At 45.7% G+C, this 17870-nt stretch overlaps 2 protein-coding genes across 2 annotated transcripts in view; both read left to right on the forward strand.

The window, feature by feature from the left end:
* The window catches only part of GNG10 (G protein subunit gamma 10), a 130736-nt gene that overhangs the window by 13087 nt on the left and 99779 nt on the right, over nt 1-17870 (forward strand). The window lies entirely within an intron of this gene.
* Nucleotides 1675-17402, forward strand: ZNF483 (zinc finger protein 483). Its single transcript, XM_056117292.1, has 6 exons — nt 1675-1904; nt 3909-4435; nt 7052-7131; nt 10753-10879; nt 11395-11490; nt 15657-17402. The coding sequence occupies exons 2-6, from the start codon at nt 4048-4050 to the stop codon at nt 17207-17209; spliced, it is 2244 nt and encodes a 747-aa protein (XP_055973267.1). The 5' UTR covers nt 1675-1904; nt 3909-4047; the 3' UTR covers nt 17210-17402.

The following is a 17870-nucleotide window of genomic DNA, read 5'->3' on the forward strand; positions in this document are numbered from 1 at the left end:
CAGATTTTTAATAACATCATTCATGGGCCAGACAATACAGCCAGTCTGATTGAGGGGAGCTGATGAGAAGCTTCCATATCTGTCCTGTCATGTATCAGGATCAGACCACATGATTTCATGGGCCTGATACAGCCCACAGGCAATATTTTGCCCACATCTGACTCAGGATTCCCAATGTGTTTTCTGAGTTAGACACTCCAGCAGAGATTCCATATCCGGCACCGCTTACATGCATGATCCTGACTGCTCTGTGGCAACAGATTTCTGGCCACACTGCAACCAGTTGTATGAGCACTGCAGCCAAGTGTGAACAACACCCAGTCATTGCAACAACCGCTACGAAAGGGAAAAGAAGAGGAAGCTTTGAGCCAAACTGTTCCTTGTGTTTCCCATGACTTTCTCTTCCAGCTCTACCCCTAAAGGTCATGTAGAGTGACTTCCCCCAAACAATCCTTCCAGAGTTCTTTAGCCTTTACCCCTGTGTCCCTAGTAATCCATGCCAAGCCCATTCACATATTCAACAAATAATGACTGTACCCTTGCTAAGTGCCAGTCCATTTCTAGGGCCTAGAGATCAAAATCAGTGGAACCATCTGGATAAAGTTCTTACGATTCTGAAAGTCTAATAAAGAAGTTGTAAAATAGGTAGCACTGTAGCACTGTCCTCCCGTTGTTCATCGATTTGCTTGAGCGGGCACCAATACTATCTCCATTGTGAGACTTGTTGTTACTGTTTTTGGCATACTGAATAGCCATGGGGAGCTTGCCAGGCCCTGCTGTGCGGGCAGGATACTCTCGGTAGCTTGCCGGGCCCTCCGAGAGAGATGGAGGAATTGAAACCGGGTCAGTAAACAAAATTATATGGTATGTTTGAAGAGAAAATAAGAGCGGGCCAGGCGCGTTCTGATTTAAAGAAAGTGATGCCAAAAGTTCCTTGAGGAGATATCAAAGGTGGGAGGCTGCAAATGGGACACAGGCTGGCCAGGCCACAGGTTGCAGAAAGGAGAACTGCAAGGTGACCACAGCTGGGAAATGAGGGAGATGAGTCCGGGAGGCTAAAGTGGCAAATTCTCTCAAGCCTTTTAGGCCACTACATGGATTTTTTGGTGTTTGTTCCGAGAGGAAGTCTTTAGGAGGGACATAATCTGCTTGATTTGTTTATTTTATTTCCGGGCCACACCCGTCGGTGCTCAGGGCTTATTCTTGGCTCTGCACTCAAGGATCATTCCTGGAAGGACTCAGGGCACCAACCACATGGGGAGCCACCGCAGATAGAACTCAGGACAATTGAGTGCAGGGCACAGGCCTGAGAGCTATACCATCTCTCCATGCCTACTTGATGTTTTAAACATCTGACTGCAATGTGAGAAACAAAACAAAAGAAGGAAAGTGCCACCGGGAAGCTATGGGAATAGCCCAGACAAGACCATAGTGGCGGGTGTGGAAATTTAAAATTAACATTTGTGTAATTCAAGTTGCAGCATTGATTTCCACTGAATGCATCACTACCACCCTTCTGTGGTGGGGGTTTATTCAGTCTGGATTTCAGACACCGATCAAGAAGGAGGGAGGGAGGGATGCCTTGAGGTTACCAAGGAGACATAACGTCATGGCTCTGCAACTCAAAGGCGGTTCCAGGCCTTTCGGCCTGTGGCGCAGCATTAATTCTGGAGCCCACCGGCAGCTTCCCCAAGGACCATGCGCAACAGGCAAGCTGGGGAGCCTATGGAAGACACAAGACTCGGGCAAGGCTGCAGGAGCGCACCCCGGGAATCGTAGTCCTGCTCGCTTGCGCAGGCGCCCTGCGCCCTTACTGGGCTTGCGCGCGCAGCTCCCGCAGGTCGGGCTCCTAGCAGCGCGATGCGGTGCCTCGCTGGACCAGGTTGGATGCAGCCCCGGTGCAGGTATTGGGAGATCCCAGGTTGTCGGTAGCGGGCGGCGGCCAGATCGCCGGTGCCGAGGCCTCCCCTGGGACGAGTCGGGGCCGCATCTGCCGACCCCTCAGGCTGCAGTTTCGGGGCAGGCGAAACTTTGGGGCGGAGGAAGGCGCTCTCCCTCGCTCCGCTCCATCCTCTGTCTCTCTGCACCTAGCATCTGGGGCGGGAAAATTTCTGGGTGTGTTCTTGGAGAGGGATGGGGGGACCCTGGGAAGAACTGTCCCCTGTGTTGCAGGGTATTTCGCCGCGTCGCTTTTTGGACTTCCCTGTAACGCGCCCGCCGTGGTGATCGAAAACGGTCCTGATGCAGTGCTGGGCTGGGAAAGGGAAAATCCCCCTCCCCGTCGCCCACCTTTGAGAACTTTCTGTCCGCGTCACGTTTTCGCGTGGCCTCAGTTGTAGCTCCCCGGAGACGCAAGTGACTCTCTCAGTCCACGCACACCCCCTGGTGTCCCGCGCGGTGCCCTCGCAGGTGCCCAGTATTCGGAGGAGGATGAAACGGCTTCATGCAGGATGCGCTGCGCGTAGCTGGCTCTGCGCTCCGGGGCGTTGCATTGCTATTGATGCGCGCCCACGCACTGACCGTACTCCAGCCCCCCTCCCCGTCTCGGGTGCGTTATTTCCAGGGTGTTCCGTAAGGATGCCCTTCCCACCCACCCACCCCCACACCCCCTCCAGCCGCCGCACGCCAGAATCCGAATTCTTTGTAGAGAGGATCGGTTATGCTTAGAATGCTTAGAATGCAAGTACGCACGCTTGCAATCCCTGCAAAGGAGCTGGTGGGGATCAGAGAGCGTCACGCAAGGGAGTGTGTGTGCGTGTGTGTGTGTGTGCATGGGTGGGTGGGTGGGTGTGGTGGGGAGGGGGGAGAGGCAGGCAGCTTTAAAGCAATGAGTGCAAGTTTTGTTAGCAAAGAGGAAGGCTAGGAATGGTGATGGCTGTAGTGGTGGGCAAAGGGGCTGGAGCCTTTCTGGGGATAGGCAGATGACACCTGTGGGCTGATGGCCGCTGTGCTCCCAAGGGTTCCCTACAGCATAAGAGGTGACGTCATTGGGCAGGGGCTATGGATCATCTGCAGCTCTCATCCTGCCTGGCTGCAGCTCTGGAAAATGGAGGCAATCGGGGAGTGATTAGACCTTATTTTTCATATTAGAAGGCATCCCCACGGGGCAGCAGGATTTTGGGCTTCAGAAGACTGGACGTAGGCTACAATGCAGATGCTCTTATGAATGAAAACCACCAGCAGGCGGTTATTGATTGTGCGAGAAAGCTGAGACCCAAATAGGAAACGGACCTTCTGAGTTTAGTGGCTGGGGAGAGCGGGTGGCCATTCATGAGAGGGCAGGCATTGCTGAGTGGGTTTGAATCCGGATCCCCTCCTGGCTAGGAGCCCTTTCTAATAGGATTTGTTTGCGAGAAATGTTACATTGCAAGAAACTGAAGTACCTCCCTAAATAACTCGTTCCTTTTTTTTTTTTTTTGAAGTAAAACAGATTTTATTTGGAGGGTTTTTGAAGGTGTGCATGGGGAGAAAGAGGGGGAGAGAGAGAGAGAGAGAGAGACAGAGAGAGAAAGAGAGAGAGATGCACTGAAGAGAATCCACGCTTCTCCAAGGGCGGAGAGACACCTACACACATCCCAGCATGAGATAGGAAAGCATGAAAGTACACATCTCAAGAGGGGAGAAGATGCGGGTGACACACATGCTCAGGCAACACATGTGCTCGGGCACCACATGTGCTCGGCCACGTGGGCTTGGGCAGCATATGTGCCACTCGTTGCTTTGTCATCTACACAATATCTATCTATCTATATATACACACACATATATATTCTCTTGTTAGTTGGGACTGTTCTTGTTCGTTAAGAGTTTGTACTTGTTTTAAAATATTGGGACCAAACCAAGAACAATGCTTTTAGGATTAACTCTGTGATTTACTTATTTAATCAATATCTGATGTTTCTGGACAGTTTCTGCAAGACCTTAAACTGAATCCTGGGAACACCTGTGGCACATGTTGGTGGACTGCACTTTTATTCAACTAGCGTCCATAGGAGACGTGGTTCCTGCCGGTGGTGTACTTTACAAGCTCTGGTGCCCTTGAACAAGATGGCAGCCGCTTCCCCAGACCCTCAAATTCCAGCCTCAAGCAAACAAAATGAGATCCTAAAACCAAATACGGCTGGGGACAAAGAAGCTCTCCTGCGAAGAGACCCCGTTAGCTCAGAGTCTTTCCGACAGAGATTCAGGTGGTTTTGTTACTCAGAAGAGGCTGGACCCAGAAAAGTCTTGAATCAGCTCTGGGCGCTCTGCACTCAGTGGCTGAGACCGGATATCCACACAAAAGAGCAAATGTTAGAGCTTTTGGTGTTTGAGCAATTCCTGGCCATTTTGCCAGGGGAGATGAGGATTTGGGTGAAGACTCAGCATCCTTACAATAGTGAGGAGGTGGTGACCCTGATAGAGGATTTGACCCAAATGCTTGCAGTCAAGGAAGGTGAGATTTCTCAAGTGGGGAGGAAGCGGGCGGGTGTCCACAGGATAAGCCTGAGGGAGCAGAGATAGCACAGCAGGTGGGGCACTTTCTTTACATGTGGCTGACTCAGGTTCCATCCCTGGCATTCCTTATGGTCTCCTGAGCACTGCCAAAGGTGATTCCTGAGCACAGAGCCAGGAATTACTCCTGAGCACCCTTGGGTATGGCCCAAAAACAGCAGAAAAAAAAACACGAAAAACCAAAGTATAAGCATAAGCTCTCCATAAGAAAGTGTTTTGATAACAAGACTAGCCGTGGCCTAAGGTTGGATTTATTTTTATTTATTTATTTATTTATTTTTTGCTTTTTGGGTCATACCCAGCGATGCTCAGGGGTTACTCCTGGCTCATGCACTCAGGAATTGCTTCTGGCGGTGCTCGGGGGACCATATGGGATGCTGGGAATCGAACCTGTGTCGGCCATGTTGGCTGCGTGCAAGGCAAACGCCCTACCCGCTGTGCTATCGCTCCAGCCCCCTAAGGTTGGATTTAAAGGGGCCCTACCTTTTCCTTTATTACCCTGAGCTAACAGTCTATAGTTAAGGAGACCCCCGAGGCTACATAGTTAATTTGTTTTTTTTTTTACATAGTTAATTTGAAGTAGACTACGTATCTTACATGAGTGCGGTCCTGATTATGATCCCTGGCACATCCACACAAAAAGTGTCCCATTGTCCCATCTTCTCTGTAGTTTGGGGTGAGGATTAAGCAGGAGAGGGTGTACATGGTGAGTGCCCTTCACTTTGGGCAGGAGGGCACCTTACACTCTAGGAAGAGAGAACTTACTGTGCGAACACTCAGATCACCAGCAAAGCCTCTAGCCCTGGCTTCACGTCTAGTTGCAGTTGTGTGCAGGAGCACTTCTCCCGAATGGTGTTGCCCACTCTCTGAAATGACATACTCTGTGTGGGTTTGCACGTTATGTTAGCTGCATGATATGTGGCTGGTGCAAATAAAGAATTGATTTTTTTTCATTAAATTTAAAGAGCCATATAGCAAGCAGTTGCCCTGTTGAGTAGTGTAGTTTCACAACCTTAGGGGGATCAGTTGAAATACATTTTCCTACCTTATTATAAATTACAAATGTGTAGGGTCTAAACTGATTGAGATAATTATATTACTATATGATATTGAGAGGGATAGGATAACCCTTTGAAACATGTGGCTCAGCGTTTCTTTACCCCGGGGCTCAAAGGCCAACCCTATTGGTGCTTGGGGCCATGGCTACACTCAGGGTCGTGGCTGGGAAACAAACTCACGGTGCTGCACAAGTGAATCATATAGTCTTCCCCGTGAGCTTCCTCTCTCACCTTGTGGTTTAACTTTCTCTCTGGGTTGGGAGGGGCTCCCAAGTGGTGCTCAGGAGATCTAGGGGTACAATTCTCAATCAGTTGGCCATCAGTTCAGTGAAGGATCCCAAAGATGCAGTGACGCTTGGGTTTTGTGTTGTGGGGATACCTGGGCCATCCCAGTAGTGCAGGAGGCCTCCAGAGTCAACTCACCCATGCTGGGAGCCTCAAGGCCTACAACACATAATGTTCAGAGGACCTGATGTGCCCTTACTGCCTTTCTATCTCCTTGCGTCCTTGTAGTTTAACTGTATATAAAAATTCCCCTAATATTGGGCTGGAGAGATAGCACAATGGGGAAGGAGTTTGCCAGGCAAGCAGCCTGCCCAGTTCCAGGCCCCAGCACCACATACGGTTCCCTGAGTATAGGAGTAAACCCTGACAACTGCCAGGTATGACACAGATAAACAAATCCCCCAGAACCCCAAAGCGCCATTTTGCCATGATGCATTTTTAAAATAATTATTATGCAGATTAAATGCATTAAAACTGGGTGCGTAGGGCTGGAGACATGGGGTAAAGCTCTTGCCTTATATGCTGCTGACCCTGGTTAGAGTCCCAGTACCCCATAGAGTTGCCTAATACCACCAGGGGTTACTACTTCTAGGAATAGCCCCTGAGCACCACTAGCTATGTGAAAAATAAAAACTGAATGCCTGGAATGAAAGAAATTACACTTTTTGGTGAGATTAAAAATTGAAAGACCTTTTATGGGGCTAAGGGGAGAAGCTGGGATTGCAGTAGGAAACTATATCTCTGCCAGTTCTATTTTTGATTTCTTGACCTTTTTGCCCCCTCCCTCCCCCCAAAGCTTAAGCCAAATATGAGAATTTCTAATCTGAAGAATCCATTTAAAAGATTAAGCTATTTGGGAGAACTTCCAGGCTGGGAATTTATTGTGAGGGTCCAAGGATGCAGTGCTGCTTGGGCCACCCAGACCATATAATGCCTCTGCTGGAGCGTTAGCACAGCGGGTAGGGTGTTTGCCTTGCACACAACTGACCCAGGTTTGATTCCCAGCATCCCATATGGTCCCCCAAGCACCGCTAGGAGTAATTCTTGAGTGCAGAGCCAGGAGTAACCCCTGTGCATCGCCAGGCGTGACCCAAAATAACAAACAGATCATATAATGCCTGGAAGACCAAGTGGTGCCACAGATCAAACTGGAGTTGGCTGCTCTGGCCCAGGCTTGAACTGTCGCTCCACCCCTGCCCCCCGCCTCTTCCTAGAGCCAGTCTCTCAAGAATCTCAAGAGGAGAACCCTGAAGGAGAACAAATTGATTCTGTCCTTTCAAGTACTGACTCCCAGGTAAGCTTCCTTTCATTGGCTTTCTTTTGTGTCATTGTAAAAGAAAATTATTATGAGCAGGGGGTGGGGGGTATTATCTTGGGTTGTGCTCAGGGCCTACTCCTGGCTCTGTGCTCAGGGGTCACTCCTGGCAGGGCATGGGGAACCATAAGAGATGCTGAGTATTGAATTTCAGTCTCCTCATATAAGGCAGGCACCTTACCTGTTACACTGTTGCTCCCCCAACTCTAAAAGAAGTTTACTGTTAATAGCAGTACTGGGGGCAGGGAAGCTGGGCCACCAGTGCTATAGCCTGTGGTACAGGGAGGGAGGGAATATGGTGGATTGGACCATCTCAGTCCATCTCTCCATCCCTTAGAACTATCTTCCAGGCCCTGGTTCTCATCCCTTTGTTCCTTTTTGGAGACACAGCTGGTGGTTCTGGCATGATTCTTGGGAGCTTTTCCCAGTGGTGGGCTGGAGCGATAGCACAGCGGTAGGGCGTTCGCCTTACAAGCGGCCAACATGGCCGACCCGAGTTCGATTCCTCCGCCCCTCTCCGAGAGCCCGGCAAGCTACCGAGAGTATCTCGCCCGCATGGCAGAGCCTGGCAAGCTACCCATGACGTATTCGACATGCCAAACATAGTAACAACAAGTCTTATGATGGAGACGTTACTGGGCCCGCTTGAGCAAATCGATGAATAACGGGAGGACCGTGACCGTGATTCCCAGTTGTGCTCGTGCTCGTGGGATGGTGCTTTTCCATGCACTCCAGCCCTCTGACCTGTAGCTGTACCTCCACCCCCGTTTTCACTCTTAAGCGAATGGAGCCCTGACTGAGTGTTCTAAAGATGTTAGAATAATTAAGACCGTGTCCTTTTCCCATTCTTCATGATCTTACAACTCATTCTTCACATGTTATTTTATTTTGGTTTCCTGAACTTGCCACATGTGTTACTTTAATAAAAATGTTTTACAGGGATTGGGAGATAGTAGAGCAGTTAGAGCACATGTCTACTGTGTCCCAGACCTGGGTTCTGTTCTCAGCACCACATGGTCTTTTGAGCATCGATGGGCACAACCCTGGAAACCTCTAGCACTGTTGGGGTGACCCTGAATCCCCAGCCCTCTAGGGCCCAAGAACCATCACAACCTCATGCCCTTACACTGAACCAACAGCCTAGTTGGCCAAGAATATCTGGTAGAATCCATGGCCCCTTGCTGAGCATTACCTGGGAGACCCCACCCTACTCCCCAAAAGCAAGACAATTATTTACTAACAATTATTCCGTATGAAAATAGTTAGGTGGAAATAAAATTTATTTTCTTTATATGAGAGATCCAAAATAAGTCAGAAGACTATGAGCTGATCTAGCTTATTTTGGATACATAGAACAACAAGACAAGCGAATGCAAGGTTTGAAGGAGGAGTACCTAGATTATCCAGGTCCCTGGATTATAGAACTGAGAAAGTTAGGGAAGGAAAGAAATTGGGGGGTGGGGTTTAGGGGGGCAGGATCAGAGCAACAGTGCAGTGAATAGGGCACTTGCCTTGCACGTGGCCAACATAGGTTTGGCACCACATATGGCCCCTCAAACCCCATGAGGAGTGATCCCTGAATGCAGAGCCAGGAGTAAGACCTGAGCACCACTGGGTGTGCTCCCCCTCAAAGAAAAATAACAAACAAAAGAAATCAAGGGGGAGTAATAAGAAACAGAAGGAAGGTAAGGGGTAGGGAGCAGAGGCCTTGGACAGATTGGTGGTATAGAGGATGTGTGGTGAGTGTATATATCTCAACCACAGAACCAAAAAACTGTAAGCAAGAGATCCAAACTACAGTAAAAAAAAGTTTGCCTCAACCACCACACTCAAAAGGAGAGAGAGAACAAAGAGGAATGCCCTGCCACAGTGGCAGGGTGGGATGGGGGGGAGGGATGGGGGGTGGGAGGGATACTGGGATCTGTGGTGGTGGATAATGGGCACCAGTGGAGGGATGGGTATTTGATCATTGTATAATTGATTTGCCTCTTTAGAGGATAGGCTTGGTGGGTAGAAGGGAACTTGGGGACACTGGTTGAGGGAAGTTTACACTGGTGACCAGTTGTGTTGGAGTATTGTTTGTCTGAAGCTCAGTTAGGAATAACTGTAATTCATGGTGCCTTGAGGAAGAAAGGAAAGATGGAGGGAGGGAGGGAGGGAGGGAGGGAGGGAGGGAGGGAAGGAAATCTACAAAATAAAAAACAGTCCTCACAATACCAGTAAAAAGCTAAAGGTATCTAAATGCATTGGTATTTGCGTTTTCTGAATGCTTTAGCTATTGTGTAAGATGATAAAAATGACATATATCAAGGTCCTGGGGATGTGGCTCAGGGAATGCTGACAACCATCAGAAACTGGAAGAGGCCAGGCCCGGAAAGATAGTACAGCAGGCAGGACGCTTATCTTGTGTACAGCTGATCAGGGTTCAGTCCACAGCACCCCATGTAGCCCCCCAAGCCCTGCCAGGAGTGACTCCTGAGCACAGAGCCAGAACTGAGCACCACTGAGTTAAGGCAGGAGGGGATTGGGGGGGAAGGGAGAGAGAGAGACAGACAGAGACAGAGAGAGAAGAGAAAAAAGAAAAGAAAAAGACGGGAATATATTCTCCCTCAGAACTTCAGAAGAGCAGCTCTGCCTCCACCTTGATTTCACATTTCTGGCATCCAGAATTGTGAGAGAATAAATCTCTATTGTTTTAAACCACCAAAGTTATGGTAATTTGTTTCCATGCTCAGACAAAGCTATTATAAGTGCTAATAGCCATTCTGCTGTCTTTTAAAATGCCATGCACAGAATACTCCAGAAAGTGTATTTCAGTGAGTAGGTATACTTTCTAGCAATTGTGAGTATATATTACTGAACACCGGTTCTTGTTTGATGTTGATAGGAAATAATTGCTACTTGTAAGTAATTGGAAATTAAAATTTGGAATGTGCTACTGATGTTACTGTTTTTATTATTGCCTGTAGTTAGCTTACATTAATTCTGCAAATTTGTGGTTTGGAAATGTACGTTCTATCAGTCATTTAGTGTTTTTCTTTCAGCCCTGGACACCAATGTGTTAGACATCCCAGAGGGTCCTTGAACAGTGTTTCATAGGACTAAATGGAAAAGGCCAGGATCGTGTCATACCCTTGCTCTATGTCACTTATAGTTGTCATAGAATCCAGTTATTATGTAAATTGAAATCTTAAATACTTGAGTCACTGTCACTGTCCTCCTGTTGTTCATCGATTTGCTCGAGTGGGCCCAGTAACGTCTCCATTGTGACAATTGTTACTGTGTTTGGCATATCAAATACATCACGGGTAGCTTGCCAGGCTTTGCCGTGGGGGCGAGATACTCTCGGTAGCTTGCCAGGCTCTCCAGAGGGGCGGAGGACTCGAACTCGGGTCGGCCATGTTGGCTGCGTGCAAGGCAAACGCCCTACTGCTGTGCTATCACTCCAGCCCAAATACTTGAGTACTATCAAGAATTGGTAGTATATATGAATTGTGTGAGTACATAATCAAAACCATGTTATATCCTAATTACTTCTCTGAATCCTTGGTATCTCTGTGACCTTATCCAGTGCACGAAAGACTATGTTTGGTTTTCTAGGGACCCCTGACATTGAAGGATGTGGCTGTGAACTTTTCCAGAGGAGAGTGGAGGAAACTGGAGCCTTTTCAAAAAGAACTTTATAAGGAAGTGTTGCTGGAGAGCTGTACGAACCTCGAGTCTGTGGGTAAGCCGACCCGAGTTCGATTCCTCCGCCCCTCTCGGAGAGCCCGGCAAGCTACCGAGAGTATTCGATATGCCAGACACGGTAACAACAAAGTCTCCAATGGAGACGTTACTGGGCCCGCTCGAGCAAATCGACGATCAACGGGAGGACCTTTACCTTTTTTACCTTTTTATTATAGAAGATTTTGTGCTGTATGAAATATTTTAATGGTTTTAGCTGGGGCAAGGAAGGGTGATACAGTGATACACCCAAGTCTGACTATTCGTCCTAAAGAAGTTCTTTTGTGTAGCGTTTCTGCCACAAAAAAAAGGCTGCTTTATGGAATGAGAAATGGTTACCATTATGTTGCTGTCATTAAGACCATCCCTTTCGTCATATTTCCCGCTCAGGCTCCATTTTTGCTGTCTGTATTTAACAGAATGCTCTCATTCCTGGAGACCCTGAGGCTAGTGTGAATGCTGGAAGCTTTTTTGCATGCATAACTAGTCATTTTATATTCTTTTCTCTGTGAGCAGGCTTTCCAGTTTCCAAGTTAGATTTGATTTCCCAGCTAAAGTGTATTAAACTACCATGGCTGCTGGACCAAGACACCTCAGAAAGCTCCAGACCAGGTGAGTTGGTGAAAAGTTGATAATGAAATTGCAACAGTTGCTTACAACGACCTGGAAAGAGGGGAGGAAATGGTGGGTGGACCAGCTGTTAAATATCTTGCCTTCCTGGTATGTTCATTTTAATGGGTATATGCCAAGATGTGATTAGTTATGATGGAGATTTATTAGTGAGAAATCCGGTAAAGGAAAAAGGGGAGAATACTGGGGGGGGGGGCTATAAAATCTGATAGTGCATAAGGCTGGTCTATAACCTGTGAGGGAAAGGTGACAGAAGAGATAGAAGTAGGAAGGGAGAGAGGGAATGATGGAAGGTTGAGAAGAGTCCTAGACTCTTACTGTTCTAAGAAAGTTTTGGCAAGATCAAAAAGGAGTCCTTGAGTCACAGTCACCTCAAAGGAGTCCTGCATGACGCATAGAGGTGGACCATATATTCATCCTCTAATTCTGACTGGGAGTGACCTGGGAGAAAATGACGAGCTGTGACTATGGTGATGGATTCATAGCACACTAGTCGAGCCATAAGGTAAGCTTCCCACAGGATGTGAGCTGAGAGGTGCATTTTTATCAACACCACATAGATCGATAACTAAACAAAATGTGTCAGAATTGTATCTGGTATAATAATGGGTTTTAAGGGCTGGGGATGTGTCTCAGAAGTAGACTGCATGCCTCAAATGTGTGAGATCTTGCATTTGATTTCCCATACTGTGGTGGGGGGGTGTGGGGGCAGGAAGGAGAATTGTAAAAGAAGCATGAGAAAATATAGGAATGAGGGTTTAATTAGCATTTGAATTGAATCTTGAAGGATAAGTAGGAATTCACTCAATGGCTATCATGTATAGTATAAGCCCGCTTTTTAAGAAAGAAAAAAAATGTATATATGCATGCATACTTCTAAATACATTTATGTACACAGATTTGGGAAGGGGCACACTTGGTGGTGCTCTGGATATACTCCTGTTTCTGTGCTTAGGGATCACTCCATGGAAGTGCTTGGGGAACCATATGCAATGCCAGGGGTCAAACTAGGGCTGCTGATATGTAAGGCAAGCACCGTAACCTCTGTACTATTTCTCCTGCCTGCATAGATTTTAATTTTTGGTTTTATTTTTGGTTTTGGGCCATACCTGGAAGTACTCAGAGCTTACTTCTGGCTCTGTGTTCAGGGCTCACTCTTGACAGGGTAGAAAGCCATCTGGGGTGCCAGGAATCGAACCTGAGTCAGCTGTGCTGGCTGTGGTTGTGTGCAGGCAACCTGCTGTACAATCTTTTCAGTGCCCCTCCCCATAGATTTTTAATATTTGAAGAACAAATATGTTAACACTGGTTATGAGGAGATATAAATATATATATTAGTCTTCCATTGAAAGGTAACAATGATATATTAAATTTACATTAAAAATAAATATTTATAAGTGGCTTTGTGCTCCAGGAGATATGGAGCTAGAACAATTTGGTTTTTTTGTTTGTTTGTTTGTTGCTTTTTAACTTAATTTTATTTTTATAAAGTTATTCATGATGATTTATTGCAATATTCCAATACCAATCCCACCACTATTACAACTTCCCACCACCATTATTTCCAATTTTCTCAATCATCACCCAATAACAAACCCCAAACCAGGCCCTAAATTATTTATTTCGTGCTGTTTGTTATGAATAATTTGCTAAAAATAATCAAAAAAATTTCCTTAAAAGAAAGTGTGTAGGGGGCTGGAGTGATAGCACAGTGGGTAGGGGTTTGCCTTGCACGCAGCCAACCCAAGTTCAATTCCCAGCGTCTATGTGGTCCCCCGAGCACTGCCAGAGTAATTCCTGAGTGCATGAGCCAGGAGTAACCCTAACCCCTGTGTATTTCCAGGTGTGACCCAAAAAGCAAAAAAGAAAAAAAAAATTGTGTAGACTGTTGTTTCTTACCCTGGAGCAATTAAACCTTCGGATAAGAGATGACTAACATGTTGTTACAGATTAAGCCTTGTGTGTTGGTTGTCTTCTACTTTACATCCCATCCAACGTGGTGCACTACAGCTGGAGCAATTCCGTGGCTTGACTTGATGTTCACTTGTGTTGCTGATCCATTTCTATGCCTGAGGGTGTTGGTGTGGGTGGGGCTGTGGTGCCTTCAGGCAGAAAGGGTAATCTGTCTCCTTCTGAGAATGCCCCAGAGTTTTCAGTCTGGATTCGTCTACCTGGGAATATTCAGCAGCATCATGTTCTTTTCAAGATTAGCTGTGGAGCTGGGTTATTTCTGTGCCAGAATATGCTGAGTATAGGTGGGCATATTCTGCTGGGCTTTCTGCTGGCAAAATGGTGGGAAGAAACACTATTTAAATGTGCAGCTTTCTTATAAAATCATTTATGGAGACTGGAGGAATGGTACAGCAGGCAGGGCACTTGACTGGGTATGGCGTTTTCCTTGCATGTGGTCAATCCGGGTTCGATCCCCAGAATTTGATATGATATCCTGAACCCACTCGAGTGATTCCTGAGCACAGAGCCTGGAATAACTCCTGAACACTGCCAGGTGTGCCCCCAAAACCAAAAGAAAAATATATACAATGAGGGGATAATTAAACCGTAATAAATCTAGAGCCGATTAAAATGATATTGATATTGGGTCCAGATTGATGCCTCAGAGGACTGGAATTCATGCAGTGCCTGCATGAACCCTAAGTTCCATCTCTGACACACACGGCCCTGTAGTATCCCCTGCACCACCAGATTTGAACCCCTCCCCAAATATTATCTTTATGAAGAATTACCAGTGAAATAATTACACATAAAAAAAGTAGCATTGTAATAGTTTTTCTCTTAGCATATGGAAAAAGCTCTTTGATGCTTGAACCCTAGTCTTGCTAGAATGATGTGTTTGTGATAGTGAAAATGCCGTGAGATTGCCTTCTAACTAGTATGAAGTTTTAAGACTTCAGACTATTAACACTGAGGGTTGAAAATCCCACAGTTTAGTTGGGATAGTGTGGATGCCTATTGAGGGGTTGCCATAGTCACAGAACAACATCTCTGATTAACATTTTCAGGGTTTTTATTTGGGGAGGGGTGGGCAGGAGCCTTTGAGCCGCACCTGGTGGTTCTCAGGGCTTACTCCTGGCTCTGCACTCAGGGATCACTTCCTTGAAGTTCTTGTGGGACTATATGGGATTTGGGGTATCAAACTCAGGTCACTCACACTCAAGGCAAGCCCCTTCCCTGCTGTACTATTTCTCTGGCGCCTGTGATTAACATTTTATATAAATTTAATGCTACTTGGCTGCTTTGAGGAGATATAGTATGATATAGGAAGCGAATATATGGTCTTTGGTGTAATGGCAAGTTTAAAAAGGTCTGATAACTTTGGCCAAGCTACCTATAATCTATGTTTTTCACATCCACAGAATGGGTATAATAGGCTGAGAAGAGAGTACAAAGGGCTGGAGTTCATGCTTTGTAGGGAGGAGCCCCAGATTTAGTCCCTGATTCTATATTGCCTAGCACTATTAGAATGATCCCTGGGCACCTAACCAGAAGTAGCTCCCAAGCATCACACCCCCAGAAAGACAGTGGTATGTCTTTTCATGCGTAGTTGTTGCAAAGATCAGTTGACATGCAAAAAAAGTGCATGATATCATACAGAATATGGTATTAACAAGTATTCAATAAATGCATTCACATCATTATTATTGTGTGGAAATAGAATAGATGGAGGAAGACTATGATGGAATCTAATTACAGAAATCTGAAATGAGTGAGAAGCTCAATACTTTATGTATAAAGTACAAACTTCTCATTTCCTCAATATTTTTCCTAACTCCTATGTTTAGAAAATTTCCCAATGTTTTAGCAAACTATTTGAGAAATGTCCAAGACATATTCCTTGTAGCCATTTCTGCCCTTATTCCTATTCTAGTCCCCAATATAGAAGCTTCCTTTTTCACTCAGAAGGAGAATACCCTGGGGGCTGGATCAATAGTACAGTGGGTAGGGTGTTTACTTTGCATGTGGCCAACCTGAATTTGATCCTCAGCATTCGATTTGGTCCCCTGAGCACTTCCAGGAGTAATTCCTGAGTGTAGATTCCAGAATAATCCCTCAGTATCAACAGGTATGAGCCAAAAGGCAAAACAAAACAAAACAAAAAAACAAGGAAATATTCTACTTGTTTCTTTTAGAGTGTGATCCAAGAGGTAATTTGAAAGTGCTTTCTCCAAATGAAGATGCTCTTCTGGAAGAATTGACTTTAGATAACATAATTGAAAAATGCCTAAGAGCTTTTGATGAGAGCGACTCCCCAAAACAGGCCGACAGATTAGAGGAAGATTGTGGCAATGAGGACTTTTCAGAAGTAGCAGTCACACAAAAGAAAACCCAAAAGAGTAGCCATAGGGACAAGGAACTTGACTCAGAAAAAGCCCCCTCTGGAAAAAGTGCCAAACAAACTTCAGTGATACTTAAACACATAAGAGACCATTTAAGGAAGAAATCTCGTAGGTATAATGACAGCAAGAAACCGTTCAGCTTTCATTCTGACCTTGTTTTGAACCACAAAGAATACACTGGACAGAAGTCACTGAAATCTCAGGAGGGCAAGAAAGTCTTGAGTCAGTTTTCATCTCTTTCTGAACATCAGAAGCCTCAGAAGATTCCTCTTGGAGTGAAAAGGCAGAAGTGTAGTAATTGTGGGATCATCTTCGCCCAACGACTGTCGCGTTCCCAGAAAAGACATTGTTTTAGGTGTGAAAAATGTCGCAAATATTTAGATCAGGGTAAAGCCTTAAGTAAAAATAAGAAGACTGCGACTGGAGAAAAATCCCATAAGTGTAGCAAGTGTGGAAAAGCCTTTACCTATAATACCTCATCGGCTGGAAAGCAGAGCCATCACCCTAGGGAAAAAACTGATTTGTGTGATGACTGTGGAAAAGCATTTAATGATAGTTCATCTCGCACTTCACGCTCCTCTCACGGTGGAAAAAAACTCCGCAAATGTGACAACTGTGGAAAATCTTTCTCCGTGAAAACCGACTTGTTGAAACATCAGAGAATTCATACTGGAGAAAAACCCTATCAGTGTAAGGAATGTAAGAGGTCCTTCAATGACCTGTCCTCTTTTATCCAACATCAGCGAATTCATACTGGAGAGAGGCCCTATAAGTGTAAAGACTGTGGGAAGACCTTCACCCATAGCTCATCCCTTTGCAAACATCAGAGGATTCACACTGGAGAGAAGCCCTATAAGTGTGATGAATGTGGAAAGACCTTTCGGCAGAATTCTTGCCTTACCCGGCATCGAAGAATTCACACTGGAGAAAAACCGTATGTGTGTGACTGTGGGATGGCCTTTAGCCATTTTTCATCTGTAATCTATCATCGGAGGCTTCACTCTGGAGAAAAGCCCTACAAATGCGAACAGTGTGAGAAAGCCTTCGCGACCATTTCCCTTCTCAGCCGCCACGAAAGAACTCATTCTGGTGTCAGACCTTATGAATGTAAAGACTGTGGAAAAGTCTTCCGTCAGAGCTCCTCTCTCAATGAGCATCTTCGAACACATACTGGAGAGAAACCCTATGAGTGTGACTATTGTGGGTCAACCTTTACTAGGAGTACAATACTCATCGAGCACCTAAAGACTCATACCAAAACACAATATAAGTGCAGTAAATGTAAGAAGGTATTTAAAAGTAGTTCAGGCCTTATCAGACATCAAGGATTTCATGCTGCTGAGTAATTTTGGAATACAGGAAGAAGTGTGTGTGTGTTGGGGCCTTGGGTGAAATCTGACAATATTCTGCTTTAGTCACCCTGTAAATTCACAAGATATAAATTATCACAGTATTGGTTAGTAGTTGCACACTTGATGACTGGCAGTTAGAAATAATATTGTTTTCCCCATTCACCCCTCTTCTTTGCAAGGGTATTACCTTTCAGATGTAGATTATAATTAGGGTTGGTCAAGTCCTGAGGAAAATGAGCAAACTGGTATGGTATGTGAAAGTATTATCAAGGCCCAAGTATGAATTTGAAAAGGAGAAGGGGGGGTGCAACAGGCCCCTCTGCTAAGTTATTATTTCCATATTTTCCTTTCCCATCGTTGTTCTTCCATTACTGTGTTGCATAATAGAAAGAGATCTTATTATAACCAGATAACTGCATCCCACTTTGCAACACAGCTTGTTGAGGACCCTGGACAAATCGTATCACCCTTTCAGAATTTCTTTCTTTCCTGGTAGAGTGAAGGAATAGAACAAATCATTTCTGTTTTTCTTTGTATCTGACACTCTCTTGAAACTTTGAGAGTAAGCTATTTTTGATTGATTCTGATTTACAAGTCTGTCTAGTAGAAAACTACTCATTGGAGGCTCTTAACTTGGAGCATAGTGAGAATTAAA

This window comes from Sorex fumeus, unplaced genomic scaffold (assembly GCF_029834395.1).
Source record: "Sorex fumeus unplaced genomic scaffold, SorFum_2.1 ptg000034l, whole genome shotgun sequence".
In the NCBI taxonomy this organism is placed as follows: domain Eukaryota; kingdom Metazoa; phylum Chordata; class Mammalia; order Eulipotyphla; family Soricidae; genus Sorex; species Sorex fumeus.